Source organism: Manis javanica, chromosome 1, assembly GCF_040802235.1.
Source record: "Manis javanica isolate MJ-LG chromosome 1, MJ_LKY, whole genome shotgun sequence".
NCBI classification, from domain to species: Eukaryota; Metazoa; Chordata; class Mammalia; order Pholidota; family Manidae; genus Manis; species Manis javanica.
Window position 1 is genome coordinate 170,069,547 of NC_133156.1, and position 17,810 is coordinate 170,087,356.

Here is a 17,810-nt window from a genome sequence, read left to right on the forward strand (position 1 = left end):
CTTACATAAGAGCTGTTGCTCTGGGCACGGCACTGCTCCCAGCATTTGCTGGGGGCCTCCTGGGCACTGGCCACCCTGCTGGCCAGGGTGCAAGTGTGGGCCGGCTGGCCTCAGCAGTTGAGGAGCTCAGAGTTTGGAATCAAAGACACACAGACTCAAAACAGCTCCACCACTTATTAGCTACAGGTGCCCTTCTCTTGGCCTCAGTTTCCCCTCTGCACAGAGGGAAAGTGGTCCTAACTTGTGGGGTTAATGTAATAAAGGGTAGTACACACAGTGCGCACTCACCGGGTGGGCGATATGATTGCTGGTGATAGTCTGTTTATCAGCATTATTATTGTGTACAACCAAACACGATTCACGTATTTTTTTGTATAAATCCATGAACTTGAGAAGCCCAGAGATTTCTGGGCTGGCTGAATGCTCAACCAGGGACCAGGAGTTTGGGCTGAAGTGCTGGAGAGGAAGCATCTCCCACTCAGAACTCTTTGTCTTCATCTGCCTTCGGTTGGCCAGTCACTGCTCACCCCGGGCATTGCTCTTTTCTGACATACTCCTGTCTGAGGGGTGCAAGTGAAGTTGCTACCTTACGGCTATAAATTCTGGAGATTTCCTTCCTGGCACTCTCACTGAGAAAATGCCAGACCTTTCTCATACAGGATCTTGTTTAATCCTTCCAGCAAGGGGGCAAGGAAGGTATGTGGGCTCTCACTTTATGGATGAGAGAATGGGGGATCACAGAGGTCAGGTAACACACCCGAAGTTGCACAGCTCGGAAGTGCCAGGGCCAAGACTCAAACCCAGGTCTCAGGCCCCAAAGGTCTCCACGTCTACTTCATGACCTTGCTGAGGGTCTCTATGTTATACTTTTATGTGCCTTAAATTTAAATGACAGCATCACAGAGAACTAGAAAGAACTGCAGGGGTCTCTTGATTTAACCCCCACCCTCACAGACTCCTTTACTCCAGTGTCCTGAACGAGGGCCACTGACACTCCACAAGGGTTTCCAGAGGGGCACCTTGACTTAAAGGGGAGTTCCAGGGGGCACTCTGAAGGGTCTCTGTATCCCCAAGGTAGCCAGTCAGCACACTTCCCAGGTGGCACTTCCCAGGTCTCTGTGACCTTCTGAGCATGAACAGTTGGTTCTTTCTTGCTATGCCCAGGGCCCCAAGCTTGCATTTCTAGACAGTGCATTGGGGAGAAGGGTAGGATGTGAGTGCCTGTCAGGAGGGGAGCAATTTCAGAAAGGAGAAAAGAGGAGGGGCTGAAGAGAGTGTGAAAGGAGAGGAAAGCAGCACCCCAGCTCCACCCCACTTCAGGACCACCCGGGGGACACCAGAGGACCGCTTTCTGCCTTTCCAGGACAGGCACCTGTGAGGCGCCCTGGCCAGTGATCCCTCCAGCCCGGTCCCTGCCAGACTTGTGGACTGACGGTGTCAAATGTAAGAGGAGAAACAGCAGCTGAGAGAACACTCCGTGTTAGAACAAACAGCTGGTGACAAACGTCTATGTAATTGGAATGCCAGAAAAAATAAATTGCATCCCTTTTTATGACTAGAAGGGAATTTGACGGTGGTTTCCCACCCACCCCCCTCTTTTCCCAGCATAGATGGCCTCCATGAGCTTTGAAAGCAAATGGCATTTAACTCAGTAACTTGGCCAGGAGGATTTGGAGCAGAACCTCGTCTCACCACCCCACTTCATGTAGGAGGCAGGATGGGGAGGTGGTAGGGGCCCTGGCACACCTCTCTGACCAGCTAAGTGGCTCTGGGCAAGTTCCTTAGACCTCCAAGCCTCAGTTTGCTATTTGTGCAATGGGGCTCCGCCAGCACCCTACAGGGCTGGTGGGAGGAGTCGACGAGGTGGTAGCATGGGAAGCATAATCACCATGCCTGGCACAGGACCCGGGCTCAGGAATGTCGGGTATTTTCAGTATTCTGGTGACGCATTGCACTGGGGTCCCAACAGTATCTGTGAGCGACTCTCACATCTGTGTGAAATGCCCTGATGGGCAGAGGGACAGTGAGAGTAACACAGTAAGTCACTTAGACAGAAAAAGGGGCTGAGGTGACCTCAGTTTGGGAATTCCAACCAAAAAGACCCTTAGAAATCACTTCAGCCAGCAAGTCCCCTTATTGAAGCGGAGACCAGAGTCCCAATGGGATGACTATGTACATGGCAGGCGGAAACAGAGCTGAGACTGTGGCCCTTGGCGGGCACTCTGGGGACACAGAAGGCCATGCACATGGAGGCGCTGAATCCAGCCAGAACAGGAGCTCTTGAGACCCAGCCTTGCATCCTCCAGGGCTCACGAATGGTCCACAGAAAGGGCAGGTGCCACCAGGTCAGCCTGAGGCCTGGGCTCAGCCACCCAGACAGCCAAGGACCCCTGGGAACATCCTCAGCTCCCATTAATCACCCCAACTCAAAACCAGTGTGTCACCTCAGCTTGTCCCCAGCACTGTGGGTACAGAAATTTGCACTTAAAATTGTTCTTCCAAAGAGAAGTCAGGTCACCCTTGGATATGCTCTCATCAGAGAAAAGCCCCCCTTGCCCAGAAAGCAGGGAAAATGCAAGAAAGAGGGAAGACGCAAGTCTGAGGGAGCTGCCCCAGCTTCAGGGCTTCCAGACTATCCACGCAGCAGGGCGCAGGCTCCCGGCCAGCCTTCCTGGGCTGGTAACAGCTACAGTCACAGCCCCAGGGTCCTTACTGCTGTCCAGGCCTCTGGTACCGCCCATCCTCAACTCAGCACTTTAGGATTTGTCTTCTCTCTCCCCACCCCCATCCTGGGGACTGTGAGCAACTTGAGGGCAGGGACTTACTGGCCATTTATCACCAGGGCTTCAGCTACGCCAACCATGTTAGTAGCTGTTACTATTACTATTATTATTACTCAGTGGCATAAAATCTCTGGAGGGTGGTGCGCTCGATTGTGGGAAATTGATCCTTTCCTATTCTGCAGGTCTGGCAAGGCTCACCCAGTCCAGGTGCTGCTCTTCCTCCTCTTCCTCCTCCTCTTCTTCAGAAGCTCCCAGGAGTTGCTGCTTTAAAAACAGGAGCTGCAGAAATGTGGCCCAGAGCCAGGTGCTTAACGTGCACTATCTCCAGCTGCAGCAGCCCGAGTCAGAACTGAGCTCTCCAGAGCCCTTCCACTCTTCCCGCCTGTCTCTCTGCTGGGCACCCTCTGACACAGGACTCTCTGCACAACCTAGGCTTCCAAATGGAGCTCTGAAACTTCCAAGTCTTGTCGTGGGGCCAGAGATGGAGGACTCACAGGTCAACGGATGTAGCTCCCCACCCCATGGCTGGGAAGGGTTGAGATAGGCAAAAGGATGCACTTGGGGGCTGGCGGCGAGCCAAGTCCACTTGGCAAGCTGAGTTTAAATCCCACTCTTCACACAGGTCTGAAGGGACAAGGCAGCTTGTTAGACCTTCTGGGGATCTCAGAGGTTAAGACTGAGCTCCATCTATCAAGAAGGCATCCTGAGAAGGGGTCGAACAGCCTCTCTGGGACGCATTAACCATGGGGAGCCATCCTCGAACAGGATAGCTCAAATCCCCAGGAGTCATACTGGATGGTCAGCCCCACACAGCCAGCATTCATCGAGGACTGCCTTAGAGCCAATCACTTACATCGGCACAAGTTTTCTAGTTTCTTCTTTCTTTGTTTTCTAGCTCCCTCATTAGGATGTAATCCTGGCTCATACCCATCCCCATACCTTCAGGCTGACCTCAATGGCCACAGGGGAGGGGTACAGGTGCTTGATCTGCACCGCAAATCCACGTGCTTCGTCTACAGGGACTATGGAGGGTCAAGCCCACCCACCAGGAATACCCATTATGGTGCCATGTGTTTTGCGTAGGATTCCTGGTCTCTAACTCACTGCAGGTGCTCAATAAACACTGAATTAATTAATTAATTAATTAATTACTAAGTGAATGGATGAATAAGTGAATGAGTGTATCTCCAGGGACAGCAGCTCCCTTGGTTCTGGTTAACAAAATGGTGGTCTGCATCAGGCACTCAGGGCCCCTGGGTGGTTAACTGGAGACCATTCTCAGGGAGTTCCCTGGGAACTCCTCTACCTGCATGGTGACAGAGGTGTAGGAGGGTACAAATGGTAAGAGAGGGCTGGTCCTGTGAACCCCTAACCTGCCAGGGTGCAATGCCAGGGCTGGAGAAGGCCTCAGGTGTCCAAGCAGCTCGAGGACCCTGCCTGCCTAAGTCCTCTTGGCAGTAGTGACTGTCCAGGCACAGCGCTCAGGAAATGGCAGCCCTGAGACAGTTCGCCAGCAGAAGGCGATGCATGAAGCAGGTTGCCCTGTGCCCTTCTGAGGCAAGGCAAAACCTCCACTTGGACAGTCAGACAGGAAAGGGCCTTAGAAATCACTGATGATGTTGCCACCATCCCCATACATCAGCGAGAAAACTGAGGCTTTAATAGGTTAAAAAATAGATCCTAGATGACACATTGGTAGGTGGCCAAGCCAGGACTTGTAACTCAGGGCTGTTTGATGCTCTTAACCACAATCTGGCATCTCAGTCTTCTGGTCTAGACCATGGGGAGCTGGACCAGATGCTCTCTAAGGTATCTTAGATTTGAGGTGATTTGGGGGGAAGCCAAATGCTTGTCACTGCTGGGCATCTTCACCTCACCCACTTCTTTCCTCACCTCCTAGGCCCCTCCCCAGTCCAGCACACTGTCTGCTCCGATCCAGGGACAGGGGAGGGAGGGAGGGGGCCAATACCTTTCTAGTACTCCTGCCTTTAGTGGGTAAGGGGAGATACAGGGATGGGGACTGAGAGGCAGAGATGGAGCAAATGGGGCCTGCCCATTCACACCTCCAGGCAGCCCGTCCAAATGCCAGGGGAAGTTCACTGGAAGTTTACAAACCTCCTTTGTCACAGAGCCCTGCGTGGAGCCATCAATCACACCCTTAATTTACCCGTGTCACTTTCCAGAGGAAAGCTGCTCTGAGAGCAGCCAGTGGCACTTCCTCTCTCACACTTGACGAGGATTCCATCTAATTGGTCCATGTTAAATCACTCTCAGGAATGCAATGTGCAGTTCCCACAGCGGCGGCAATGGCTGTAGTGAGCACATTCTGGGGCCCTCCTCGGGATGGGCAGGAGAGCCCACGGGGGCCTCCCTGGCTCGGGGCCCAGGAGCCTCTGGGAAACCTGGAGAACCCAGAGGGGAACCTGCTGGAGAAGGGGTCTGGGGGAGGAATGTCGGGGATAACAGGGAGGGGCGGGCGAGGAAAGAGTTCAGGAGGATGTCAGTCACCAGGTCCCCCTTCCCTCCTTATCCCTGGATGCCCAGGGGAGCCAGGCATCTCTCACAGCCTCCATCCACCTACCAGACATAGCCAGTCCCACCCTGTCTTTCTCCCCTAGCCTCATGGGAACAGAGATCCAAAGAGTTGCCATAAGCCTTACTCAGCACTGCCTGGCACTGACCCCAGATGGAAATGCTGTAAGCACAGGCCATCTGGGAACCAAAGCGGTGCCCAATACCTTTGCACATATTTCTCCAAACACATCAGGCTTTATACAGGCTGTTCCCTCACTTCAGATGCTGCTACCTGCTTCATCTGCCTGGTGACCTCCTAGCAGTCCTGCTGGTCCCACCTCAAACACCACTTACACTAAGATACCCTTTCATACTCCCTTGGGCAGCAGAGGTAACCTGTCCCTCCTCTGCCTGGCCTTCCACCACCCCTAGCATATACCTCTGAGACCTCCTCACCAGACTGTGCCACCTTTATCTACTGGCAGGACCATCCTGTGGGCTGTGTGGGGACTGGGACCAGGTGTTTGTCATCTTTATATCCCTTCCCTGCATTTCAGGCACATGGCTGGGGCTCAGCAAATCTCCCCAGAATGAACGAATGAATATATGAACCTCACTTGCCTTAATGCATGGCTTCAGGTAACCCACAGGCCGAGTCCTATTCCAAAAACATCCCAAAGGGCTCTTCTAGGCTGTGAGACGCTGCTTAGGGGATCTCACCCTGATATGACATCTATCAGGTAATTCAGCATAGAGCATTTAAGGCCACTAAGAGTTTCAGAGATCAAGCACTTAATCCTCATTTAAGTGCTGAGCAAAGCCAGAGGCCCTGGATGACTGTCCAAGGCATCCAGCAGCCCATTACCAGGAGTAGGGTCACCCCATAATCCCAAGAATGTGAGCAGCTCTGAGGCTGGGGCAACCCCCAGCAAACCTACAAGATGCTGATCTCGTTGGCCCCTTTGGAAGCCTGGGTGTGTGGGGCACCCCAAGTTCCTGTTCCCCCTCACTTGCCCTCCCACAGAGGCGCTGCCTAAGGGGCTGGTAGGTACCTTGCGTTTCTTGGCACGGCCCTCAGCCTGCAGGGTGTGGGTGCAGCGCTGCACGCACTCGGAGAAGCTGAGGTTGCTGTGGTCAGCGCTGTAGTCGAGGTCAGCCAGCCGCGCCAGGGACAGGATGTAGTTACAGGCGATCCTCAGGATGGCCAGTTTGGACAGCTTCTGCCCGTACGAGTAACACGGCACCTGGTGGGTGAGAAGGCATCAGGAGGAGCTGCCCGGGCCTCAGTGCTGAGCGCGGCCCCATGGGGCACCCTGGCCAGGCAGGCATGCGGCCGGTCATGACAATGTCCCCACCACCCAAAAGGGGACTGCTGGGCAGTGTAGGTGGCCTATCTAATCCCTCCATCTGAATTTAATTCTCACTCTAAGCACCTGCTGTTTCCGCACACACAGCTCAGCTCAGTCACACTCACAAACTCTAGGAGGCATTCCCATTTTGTAGGGGAAGAAATGAGGCTCAGCTCATGCCTGACAGTCAGTCTGAATGAAGCACAATGAATCCCCACAACAACCAAGCTCTGTCCCCTACCCTCTCTGAGGCACGTCTCTAAGAGAACAGACTTGTTTTAGCTCTGATATTCCATTTATTCATTCCTTTCAGTGACATGTGTTTTGCTGGGCCCTTAGGGGTCTGACAATGAATATAACTTGGCTCCTGACTTACGGAGCTCACTCAGAGTGAGGCTCTACCACCCTCATGGAGGTAGGCCCCCGGGACTGTGGGAACATGGGAGAAGGAAAGTGGCATGCTCAGCAGGATGGTGCGTGGCTGCCTCCCTTTTCCTTTCCTCTTTTCCTTTGTGCCCTTTGAGCCTGGGGTGCTGCTGGGCACACAACTGCTGCATAGGAAGTCCTTAGAGCCCCCACCAGACTGAACATGCTTGGCAGTGATGCAGTGCCAACTAGACACTCTCTCATCACACAGAGGTATTACAGCGTGAAGAGATGGCGCCTGTAACTTTTTAATGTTGGCCTTTAATGTTTGTGTTGTGTGAGCAAATAGCTACACAGACCACAGCAGAGTTCTGTGTTGTAATGTGGGACTGACACCACAAAGTCCATGGGGCAGGTGCTCACTGATGGAGCCTACTGCTGCTATGATACACCCATCACCTAAAAGGACAAATGTGCTCGCCCAGCAACCAAGAGTCCAGGCTCTTCCTCTCCCTGGCTCTACAGGATCTACAGCAGCATCTAGCCCTACCACCAGCTGGTACTGATTAACCCTCATCCCACAGAGTGGGACCCCACAGCAAGCACATCTACGAGTATTTAGCAAGTAGCCCCACATGCCAGGCACTGTTCCAGGGCAGGCTCTCAACCGGGGATGATTTTGCCCCTCAGGGTACACTTGGCAATGTCTGCAGACATTCTGGATTGTCCCTACTGGGGGACAGTGAGAGGGAGGTGTTAATGGCCTCTCCTGGACTGGGGCCAAGGATGCTCCTGCAGTGCACAGGACGGGTACCACGGCTGGGGAGCCTAAATACATCATCCACTTTGATCTCACTTTAAATCTCACTTTGTCCAGGAGCTTTCCCTGACCTCCCTCCACAACCGTGACCCAGGCAGCAAGTGAGGAGAGCAGTGAGGGGCACCTCCCTTAATAGGGCTAGAATAGCTCCCATCTTACCTCCTGATTATTCTGACTCATTTAAAGGCCAGTCTCCCTGGAAGTTGTTGGGGGAAAGCCCGTATCTGTGGGACCTCGCCCAGTTCCTGCCCATAGGACCCTTCGAAGGGTTTGCTGAATGAAGGAATGAATGAACAAATGAATGGTCCCCCTCCACATCCACCAGATGACTCCAGAATGTTTAGAACTGGGTTCAAAAACCTTTCCTCTCTCTGAAAATGGAGATCCAGCTATTTGGTGCAGAGCTTAGACATGCACACCTTTTAGTCATCTAGCTTCAACTCCTGGCTCTAACTCTTCTGAGCTGTAAGACCCTGGGCAAGTGATACAACCTTCCTAAGCCCTGGTTTCCTCCTCATATTGATAACAGGCCTGATCTCACAGCATGGTAAGGATTCAGTGAGATGCTGTGTGCATTACACAGAGTAAGGCCTGATGCAAGTTAGGGGCTTCTTAGTCAGTGGTGCATAAATTCTCCAAAAAGGGGCTCCAGAGAATATAAAAAGCAGGAAATCTGGAGCCAGAACACAGCACCTGCTCATCACCCCTAACATGGCAGCCCATGCCAGAGGTGAGGTTTGCTATTGCCTTTTAAAATCCTCCAGCAGACAAAGAGTCACCCCTCACGAAGCTAGGAAACCCAGAGAGGGGCAGAGAGGTGACAGAGAGAACTCTGTCTCCTGGGCATTCCTCCTTCCCACCTCCCACTCCCAGCCCTGGCCACAGCTCCAGACCCATCCAAGAAAAACCATGAGAAGCTAGCAGAACAATGCACTTTGCCTGTTCCAACCAGAGTCCACAGAATCCTGCTTTATCAGCCTGAGCAAATAAACATGGTCTGTGGGATCCTGAGAGTCCTGGGGCAGGGGAGGGGGTCTTAAGGCAAGCCCAGCACCTCTGCCTCCTCTGCACCCTGGGAGGGAATGCCCACCTGGTGGAGGCCCTGGACACTGGGTGTAGCTCCGTGACACAGTCCCCTAGTATTGTTTTCCATCAGAAGCCATGCTGGGAGTTACCCTGCTCTTTGAGCTCATCAGCCTGAGAAACTGGGCTTCCCTGCCAATAGGGAGCAAGAATCTTGGGAGGGATCTCCATGCAAAGATCTAGGGTCACCGAGGGACTATAGAGCAATAGATGAGGTCAAGGCCAAACCAGGATTCCCATACCAGATTCTGGGCCAGTTTTGTGCCAAATTTATCACTTTGCTTCTGTCAAAATCCAGGTCTAACAAGAATACCACCTATTGAGCTCTAGTTGTGTATCTGGCACTGTGGTAGCTATTTACAAGTAGTTTAACCCCGTTTAAAACCTTCCCCCAAATAAAGATTGTTATCCCATCTGCACATAGAAAATCAGAGGTGACATATTGGGCCTCAGCTCACCCCACTAAGACCCAGTTGGAGCCAGAAGCTCATCTGTCTAGTGCCCCAGGAAGGCAGGCTGCCACAGGGCTCTCCCAGCTCCCACCACAGAGGTGACCATGCAATGGACACCAAGGGCACCTATGGGCGGCTCACCCCTACTCCTCCCCCTCCACCTCCCTTCAGGGGCTGCTCCTCTGCCTACCTGGCTAATTCCACATCCTCCTGGTGCCCACACCCCAAGATGCAGCCCCTTGGCCCCTGCCAGCCCAGCTGGGAATCCCTGGCTTGGGCTATCCCCACAAAGTAAGAGTCTAGCAGCAGGTTCTGGTTCTGGGAAGTTGAGGCAAGGGTGGAAAGAGCCAGTCTGAATCCCAGGCACTTACCAGCAATGGGCTTTGGGCAAGTGCCTTCACTCCTCTGAGCCTCAGTCTCCTCATCTAGGGAGTGGGGAACACAATGCCTGTGTACCCTCCATGCCTCTTGGGACCAGGCCACCTCTTGCTATTTACTGTGAGATACTAAGGCCAAGCAGAGGGCTGGTGTTTTGAATACAATGCCTATATTCATCTTAACACAGCCCCAGTGGGGCAGAAATGATTATTACCACAGTAAGAAGACTTTGATGCCCAGAGGGTATAGAACTTCCTGAGTCTCTCAGCTTCTGAGAGATGAGTTGAGTTTTCAACTGATGCTGGGCTCTTTTCAATTGGCCAGAAACAACTGCTTGAGGATTTGGATGAGTATCTATAGCCTAAGGTGGGAAAAGGGCAGCCCACCCTTTTGAGCTGGGAGATGCCATGGGACCCCAGCCTCTGTGCATTACCTCTCTGAGCATCCACAGCAAGGCCCAGAGCCCAGCCACCCCATCACCTGCAGAGACCCCACAGCAGTTGTCTGCTCACCCTGTTCAGAGGACACAGGCCAAAGGAGGTAGCATGGCTATGTGGATGCACTCCTGACAGGCTGCCCAGCTCCTGGGAAAGTAAGAAGACCTGCCTCATGCTCGCCCCACATGGATTAAAGCTTCAGAGGAGCAGGCCTGGGGATTGCCATGAGGCCCCATATGCCCCTATATCATTCCATCCTACCCACCCTAAGCCGAACTCTCTCCGGGCACCAGGAAGCAGGAAAAAGCCAGAAGGGCCCTGGCCTACTCCTGGCCATCCATGTGATCCTAGGCAAGTCCATAATTATAGGGCACCTCAGTTTTATCACCAAAAATGGCCATAAGAATACCTGCTACCTCAGAATGGGACCACAGTGGGCAAATGTAGAAAGTTACTGCAGAGAAACCTACCAGCCAATGCAGGACAGGCCTTCAAGTCCTCACCCTCCTGCCTGTGTGCCAGCTACTCCCCAGCCTCAGCCCCAGCCCCAGATGATCTCCTGGAAGTCCACCAAGACTCCTGGGCCCACAGAGCTCCAACATCACTCTGTCCACTTGATTTGAAATTAGTCTTTAATCACCTCATGCCATGAGCACTGGCTTCCTGGGTGAAGCCACTCCACCCAGAGCTGTTCAAGGTCCTTATCAACTTCTATTTAAATAGATTCTTTAAAATCCCAACTTCCTACACAGCCATGAGGCTGGACCCTGAGAACCTGGGTCTTAGTAGTTAAGAGCCATGACCCTAGAGCCAGACAGGCCTGGGTACACATCTGGCTTCATCTGTCTCTGTAAGTGTCCTCGTCTGTAAGATGGGATGGCAGCACGACAGATACACAACAACAGGCCCAGGGAAGGCACTTCATCCAATACAATGAGGCTCAATAACAGCCTCCCTGGTGACTGTGGACATCAAGCAGCAGGTAGAGACCTCTGTCACCCCCCACCCATCTGCATGGAGTCCCCAGAGCAGACCAGTCCTCCTGAGGAGACGGGCATCATCTGCTATGAGGTCATGGCCCCTGGCATCCTGCAGGGTCTGAGATTGAGGAAGGTGCAGGGCTGCGGACACTGTCCTCATGCCACACCCACTCTGGGCCAGCCTGAGTTCACTCAGCTGAGGATCCCCCTGGAGACTCCAGGGGCAGCAGAGGAAGCACCCAGGCCCCACCTGCTTGGCACTTCCTTCACCTCAGTGGGTCCTGAAGGCTCCCTCCCCACTGCTGTCGGTCCTCTGCCCAGCAAGGCTGCCATTCCTCCATCTAGGTTGAGGGGCTTCCTTCCAGCTTTGGGGGAAGAGAGGAAATCTGCACACACACCAGTGCCCCACGGGTGAGCCCAGCCTGTGAGCCAGAAGGTTCTACCAGGAGGCAGAGGAACCACATCTCTGGCCCCTCCCACTCCCACCAGGCAAGGCTAGGCTTTCCCTTCGCCTCCTCCACCCAGCACCTGGCCCCAAGCAGCCCTGCACATGGGCCAGGCCCAGCTGTGCACACATGGCCATCACATGAGGTGGCAGAGAGGGCCCTATGCAGCTGGGCTGGTGGCAAGTGCTATGGCCTGACCATCTGCCCTGCACACCCATCACCCTGATCCCACTGCCATGCACCCCCAAGACCAGAGGGCCTTTCCCCGACCTGCACATCCTTAGCCAAGCAGCATCACCATCCCCACTCCTCCATGGTTAAGAGGACAGCAGGTTGGACAAAACAGGAGGCTGTCTGGCTTCCCCTTGCTAAGAATGGACAGCTCCAGGGCATTCGAGCACCTGAGAAGCAGAGCTGTTATGAGCCTGGGCACTGGAGCAACTCATTGACTCTAACTCCAATCCAGGCTCGACAGTGACACAGCACACGGCTACACAGGCTGCACCTGCACCATGCCAAGGAGGCACCCGCACACTGAAGTCTCGTGAATGGCAGCTAAGGAGGTGTGCAGTGCAAAACCCTCCAGACCACATGTGGTGGCAAAAGGCTTTAAAATCTCAACCAGTGTATGTAAGCTCTTGAACCTATCTCACCATCTGTGAAATGGGTGGAGAGGTAATAATTCCTATTTCATTAAATGAGCTAATACACATAGTATGCTTATCACAGTGACCAACACAAAGTAAGCATCTGACAAATGGTAGTTTCTGTGATTGCTGTTTAAATGACTACAGAAGTTTTATTTCTACATCTGTCAAGGCCTTGCCCAGCAATGAGGACATTGCAAATGCTCAAAATGTTCATTCCTCCTACAACCCCTACCCCTTTCTTCATTCGCTCTTTGCACAGAAGCTGTGTATGGGGTATTAGCACCATTTTCCAGGCATAGCAACTGAGGCCCAGAGAGGGAAAGTCACTTGTCCCTGGTCATACAGAAAGCATGCCAAGGCACAACTCAAACCTCAGTCTCCAGACTCCCTGCCCAGGCTTTTTTCACAAAACCAGGAAGCTACTCAGGTGAATGAAACCCCAGATCAGAGCCACTATCCCAGGAGGACTGCCCTTGACGCTGCAATAGCCAAGGCCTCATGTCAGGCAGACTCATCCTCTCTTTGCCTCCTTTCCCAAGGGCCCACTCCAAACAGTCGAGACTGAGTCTAGATACAGAGCTATAGCCTGTCTGGAATGGTGTGTATGTGTGTGTGTGTGTGTGTGTGCGCGCATGTGCGCTGAGAGACTAAGGCCCGAAGGAGGGAGGAGCTTCTCCATCAGATGGGTGCTGAGTGGTGGAGACTTGGTGGGTCCCAGCTCTGCGACCAGAAGTGCCCTAGCTATATTTCTTTCCCTCCCAGACAACAAGCAGATGCCCACATGGCCTAGCAGCCTTTCTGGGGAAGGGACAGAATGGTTTGGGCAAGGAGGGAACAAAGAGAAGCAGGTGCCTCTGTGACCGTGCATTTGTGTGTATTCTTGGGCACATGTAATGATCATGTGTATCGGCACAGGTGTGTGTACCTGGATGCATGTGCACACTCTCTCCCTGAATTTGTCCCTTTTATATAGAATTTCCCCAATGCAAGGGTAGAAGTGAAAGGAGACCATGATTAGTAATCTCATCTCAGAGTGTCAACTGTGTGTACACCCAGCTTCTGTTAACAAACACTCCCAGTTGGGATGGGGCCATGACACTGAAGGGTAGCACTGTGGGAGCATCTGGCCAAGAAGGCATTCCAGAAATTGCTGTCAGCTTCCCCAACCCACTAGGTGATCCTGGACAAATCTCCTTCCTTCTTTTTCCAGGCCAGTTTTCCATTCCACGAAATGGGCTATTTCAACCTGACTGGGATGTTATGATCAAATAAGATAGAAAGGATTATTGAAATAAGTTAAAGCCACTGAATAAATGAGATGCACGTGAGTGTTTTGAATATTTTCTAAGAAGTGAAAGAAGCAGCTGAAGGGGCAAAAACAGTCTTGAATTGACAATTAAAGGACCAAGGTCCCAGCTCTGTCCTGTTACTCATCAGCTGTGAAGCTTGGGTGGGGCATGTGGCCTCCCCAAGCCAAGAGAGGCTTCCTTAGTTGCCAGGTGAGCAGGTGCCAGGCATCTCTCTGCCCTTCTGTCATTCTTCCATCCTAGTGATGTCCTATGGGCTGCAGGCCTCCCAAGGATTTCTGAGACATAAAGCCACTGCCCAAGGGTAAGACTAAATGCTCCACTGGGCCCACTGCTGAGGGTCCCAAATGGTGTGGCTATGGGCAGTGTCCCAGCCTGGTCTGTGACAGCTCCTTGACCCTCCACTCCACCTCTCTGACCAAACATCTCACCCAAACCCAAGCACGACACTTCAGCTCAAAAGTCACAGAGCTTCTTTTCCCTGGGAATTCAATTCACTTCCCACGGTTGGACACAGTCACCTTGCCCACCCACCAGCAGGAGGAAGAGGAGAAGGAGATCCAAAAACAGGATCATGTTTTCTTAAATGCTTTGTCATTGGCTAAAGCCTAGAGAGGTTCAGTAACTTCCCTGGAGTAACACAGGAAGTCAGCTGCAGAGCAAGCAAAAACTCTGACGATTCAAAGCAGTTGCATCTACCCCCAACTCTACCCTATGCCCTGTGAGGGGTTGGGACAGGGAGCACTTACCACTCGCTTCTTGGCTCTCCCTTCTCTCTAAGAAAAGAAGCCTAGGACCCCAGGGCAGTCCCAGTCTTGTCTAAAGTGGAACTGTAAAACGGCCCCTCCCCACTATGGGTAATTCTTGGACAAATACTCTTCCCCATTCTTTCAGAGAATGCCATCTGTGTAGGGCAACTCCCACCAGCCCCAACCTGAGAAGCCCCGGGCCTATCCCAAAACTAGGCTTCAAAGATCCTCTACCTAGCGAGTTTGTACCCTCAGCAGACCTGCCAGCTTCACCACAGGGTGGGGGGCAGCGGGAGAAGAGATCTGGGAGGCTCTCACCAGCCAGCTGCTGAGGCTGCCCCGGGGACAGGATGCAGGCTTGCAGCCCTGGTCCTTAAGGGGAGGAGTGCAGAGCCCAGAAGCAACCTGACTGTAGGACATCCCTGCTGGCGGGCAGGGGCTGAAGAGCGGCTGACAGGCTGCCCCGGAATGCCCGGTGCCTTCAAAACCAGGTCGTTTCAGACCTCCCAAGAGCCCATGCTCAGTGCCAGAAAGGGAAGGGTCTTCCTCCTTCTTCGCCTGAGACATTCCCCTTCTCCACTCCCCACCGTGCCCTAGGGACTCCAGGAGACAAATACTCCCTGCCATAAAAGTGAACTATGAGGGCTGAGGCCAGACGCGCAGACAGGGTCACCCCCGGAGTGGGAGGGGAACCAAGGCGCCCCTGAGGCCAGAGATCTTGAACCTTCAGCCCCACTTTGCGAACTAAAATCTGAACCAACGCTGTGGCCGAGGTCACTGGCCCCGGAAGGCCCAAACCTGTCCAGGCCCGGGTCAATCGGACGCGGACAACTTGCCGCTCACACATACCCTCCTCCTCCTCCCTAAAGTCCCCCTCGCCATTCACCCACCCACTCCAGCAATCGTCCCCGGGCGTAGTGAGGGTGTGCGGCCAGGAGCCGGTACCTGCTTCCTGAGCGCCTCGAAAGCTGCGCTGATGGTGTGAACCCGCGTCCGCTCCCTGGCGTTCGCCAGGAGCCTCCGGGTCTGCTGCAAGGCTTTGATCTCGGAGGCTGCGGCGGTCGCTTCGCCTGGCCGTTTCCTAGGCGACGCAGAGGAATCCGGGTGCTTATTGTAAATTACGTGTGAAATTGGCGAGTAAGAACTTTCCGCCTGGCGCGTGGGGGGCGCTGGGCGCACGGAGGACTCTGGAGGCGCAGGGGGCGCCGACGGCGTGGGGCGTGCAGGCGGTGCGCACAACAAGATGCGGGGGCGCAGGCCAGGCTCCCGGAAAGACTGTGCCTCGGGGCCCCCAAGTACCTGGCCCTGGGGCACGGAAGGCGGCGGCGGCGGTGGCGGCGGCGTGGGGAGTCCCGGTCCCACTGCGCCCAGGGCGAAGCCGCGTTTCCGCGCGTCCGAGACCTCCGGCGCCCGGACGCCCCCGCGCTCCCCCGCCGTGTCCGCGCTCCCGCCTGAGGGAACGGCCGGCGCCACCGGGACAGGCACCGGGGCCGAGACCGGCTGCAGCCGCTGGGTCCTGTCCCTCAGCCCGTTGGTGGCGGTGGCGCCGTGCTCCGGCGCTTCCAATTCCAATCGGAAAGTTTTATAGCCGTTCGCGCGCCGCGCCGGTTCCTTGGCTTTCCGCTTGAGCTTCTTGAGGCCGTTTAGCTCCTTCACGCACACGGTCTTCCATGGCCCGTCCTCGAGAACCGGGATGTGCTTCATGGCGCGGACAGTGCCCGAGGCACTGGCGTGGGGCTACCCGGGACGCGCGCCCGCCGCGCTCTCTCCGCACGCTGCGCGCCGGCCCTGCCCCGGCCGCCGCCGCGCTCTGCGCCTCGGAGTCTCTAGCTCTCCCCCTTCTCTCGCCCTCCCTCCTCCCTTTCTCCCCCTTGCCCGGGGCAGCTGCGCCGCCGGCTCCGCGAAGCCGCCGGGCTGTCCGCTCCTGGAGCGCTCAGAGTGTCATCTGAAGTCGCTGCAGCCCTGCCAACATTTCGGGAGAACGCCCGCTGAGCTCCATCTGTGTTTGTTTAGCCTCAGTTTACACAGAAGCCCAGTTCGCGAGATCAGTCAGCGCCGCCGCCCGGAGAAGAGGCAGCTCCCGCCGCCGCCGCCGCCGCCTCCCCAGCCCGGGCCGCCCGAGCCGCGAGCGCCTTTAAAGAAACAGGAAGCATTTTTCAAAACAGCTGGGCTGCCGGCCGCCTCCTTTGTCCGCGTCTTGCTACCTCCCCCCACCCCCACCCCTTCTGCCCAGAACCTGCCTTCTAGGCTCTCTCTCCCCGCCCCCTCCTCAAGTCCGGGGCGCGTCTCTTTTCCCGGAGGACAGTCTGCTCCCTACAGAACTGCCCGGAGCACGTGGCTTTTGGGCCCTTCGGCCCTTCCCCAAATCAGAGCTCGGCCTTCTCTACCCATCTCACTAACCTCTCCCGGACCAAGCATCTACCTTCCACACCCATAACCTCCCAGTCCACCCCCAGTCCCCCCACCCCCCACCGCAACTCCGTACTTTTCCTGGGGTGTGCGGGGGAAGGGAAACTCTCAGGACTTGCCCAAGACCCTCACGCTCACAGTACCGCAGACCCCATCCACTCGGTCACTTGCTGGAGCAGGGAGGCAGGGACTAGGAGAAGGCCTAAGTGATGGGGAAACTGAGGCTTTGAGAAGCAATGTGCTTTCCCACTGTCACACAGCAAGTCAGGCCGGCTAAGAGGCCAAATACAGCTGAAGCTTGGAATTGAGACCGACCTAGCATCTGTGAGAATCTGAAGTCATCTCACCCCAGGCTGCCCGCTAAGCCCAGATTTACTCAGCTATGAAATGAAAAATGCGGAGAACATCAACGCCTAAGTCACGCACGACCTTGCTGTGAAGAATTAAACCCCAGGCACATAGGAGGTGCTAGTCAAATAGTAGCTTTGGCTATCATTATTATTAATAACACAGGCAGACTAGCTCCTAGAGGCAGATTTCTAGAGTCAGCCCTAGCTCTGCCACTTACACATTAAGCAACCTTGAGCAAGACAGTGAACCTCTCTGTGCCTCCAAAGGGCATCTGTAAAACTGAGGTAATCGTTGTACCTTCCTCCCAAAGCTGTTGTGACAACTGAGCATATATGTGTGAAACACACAGAGCAGTGCCTGGCACGAAGTAACAGCTTTGCAAGTTGCCCACTGTTATGGGCAGGGGACAGAGGTCGACTCCCCAGACCCTTGGTCTTCTGTGCCATCCCACTAGCGATTCTGGAAACATGAGGTCAAACCACCTCTGCAAGTTGGCCCTGAAGGACCAGCACAAGGCTTCACTCCCCCCACCCCTTTCTCTGTGGCCATTCTTCCTTAAGGCAGCAGTGGGTGCTTAAAGCAATTTGGAAGGAGAGGATGGACCTTGACCTTGGCCTTGAGCTCTGGCCTCTGCAGTCACTGGGCTCTTTATCTTTCTGGTTTCAGCCCTCCACTCCTGACCCCAGACCCATCAGACCTGCTAGGGGTTTTCCTGTGAACATGCAGGGCTCATACC

The 17,810-nt window shown here is 54.5% G+C and overlaps 1 protein-coding gene across 10 annotated transcripts in view; it reads right to left on the reverse strand.

Moving 5' to 3' along the window:
- The window catches only part of ATOH8 (atonal bHLH transcription factor 8), a 31,357-nt gene extending 14,833 nt beyond the window's left edge, over nt 1-16,524 (reverse strand). For 2 of the 10 annotated variants that reach the window (XR_012133450.1, XM_073241643.1), the window contains exons 1-3: nt 15,260-16,524; nt 6,350-6,541; nt 2,982-3,044 (exon numbers count right to left, since the gene is read on the reverse strand). Coding sequence is in view for 7 of the 10 variants with exons in the window: in XM_073241643.1 (XP_073097744.1) it covers nt 2,982-3,044; nt 6,350-6,541; nt 15,260-16,018 (1,014 nt within the window). In the remaining 3 variants the exon portion in view is untranslated. Of the gene's footprint in view, nt 1-2,981; nt 3,063-3,092; nt 3,408-6,349; nt 6,542-15,259 lie in introns of those variants that run through there. The other 8 variants (XR_012133449.1, XM_073241637.1, XR_001855319.3 and 5 more) reach the window with 6 other exon arrangements.
- Nucleotides 16,525-17,810: the final 1,286 nt, after the last annotated feature.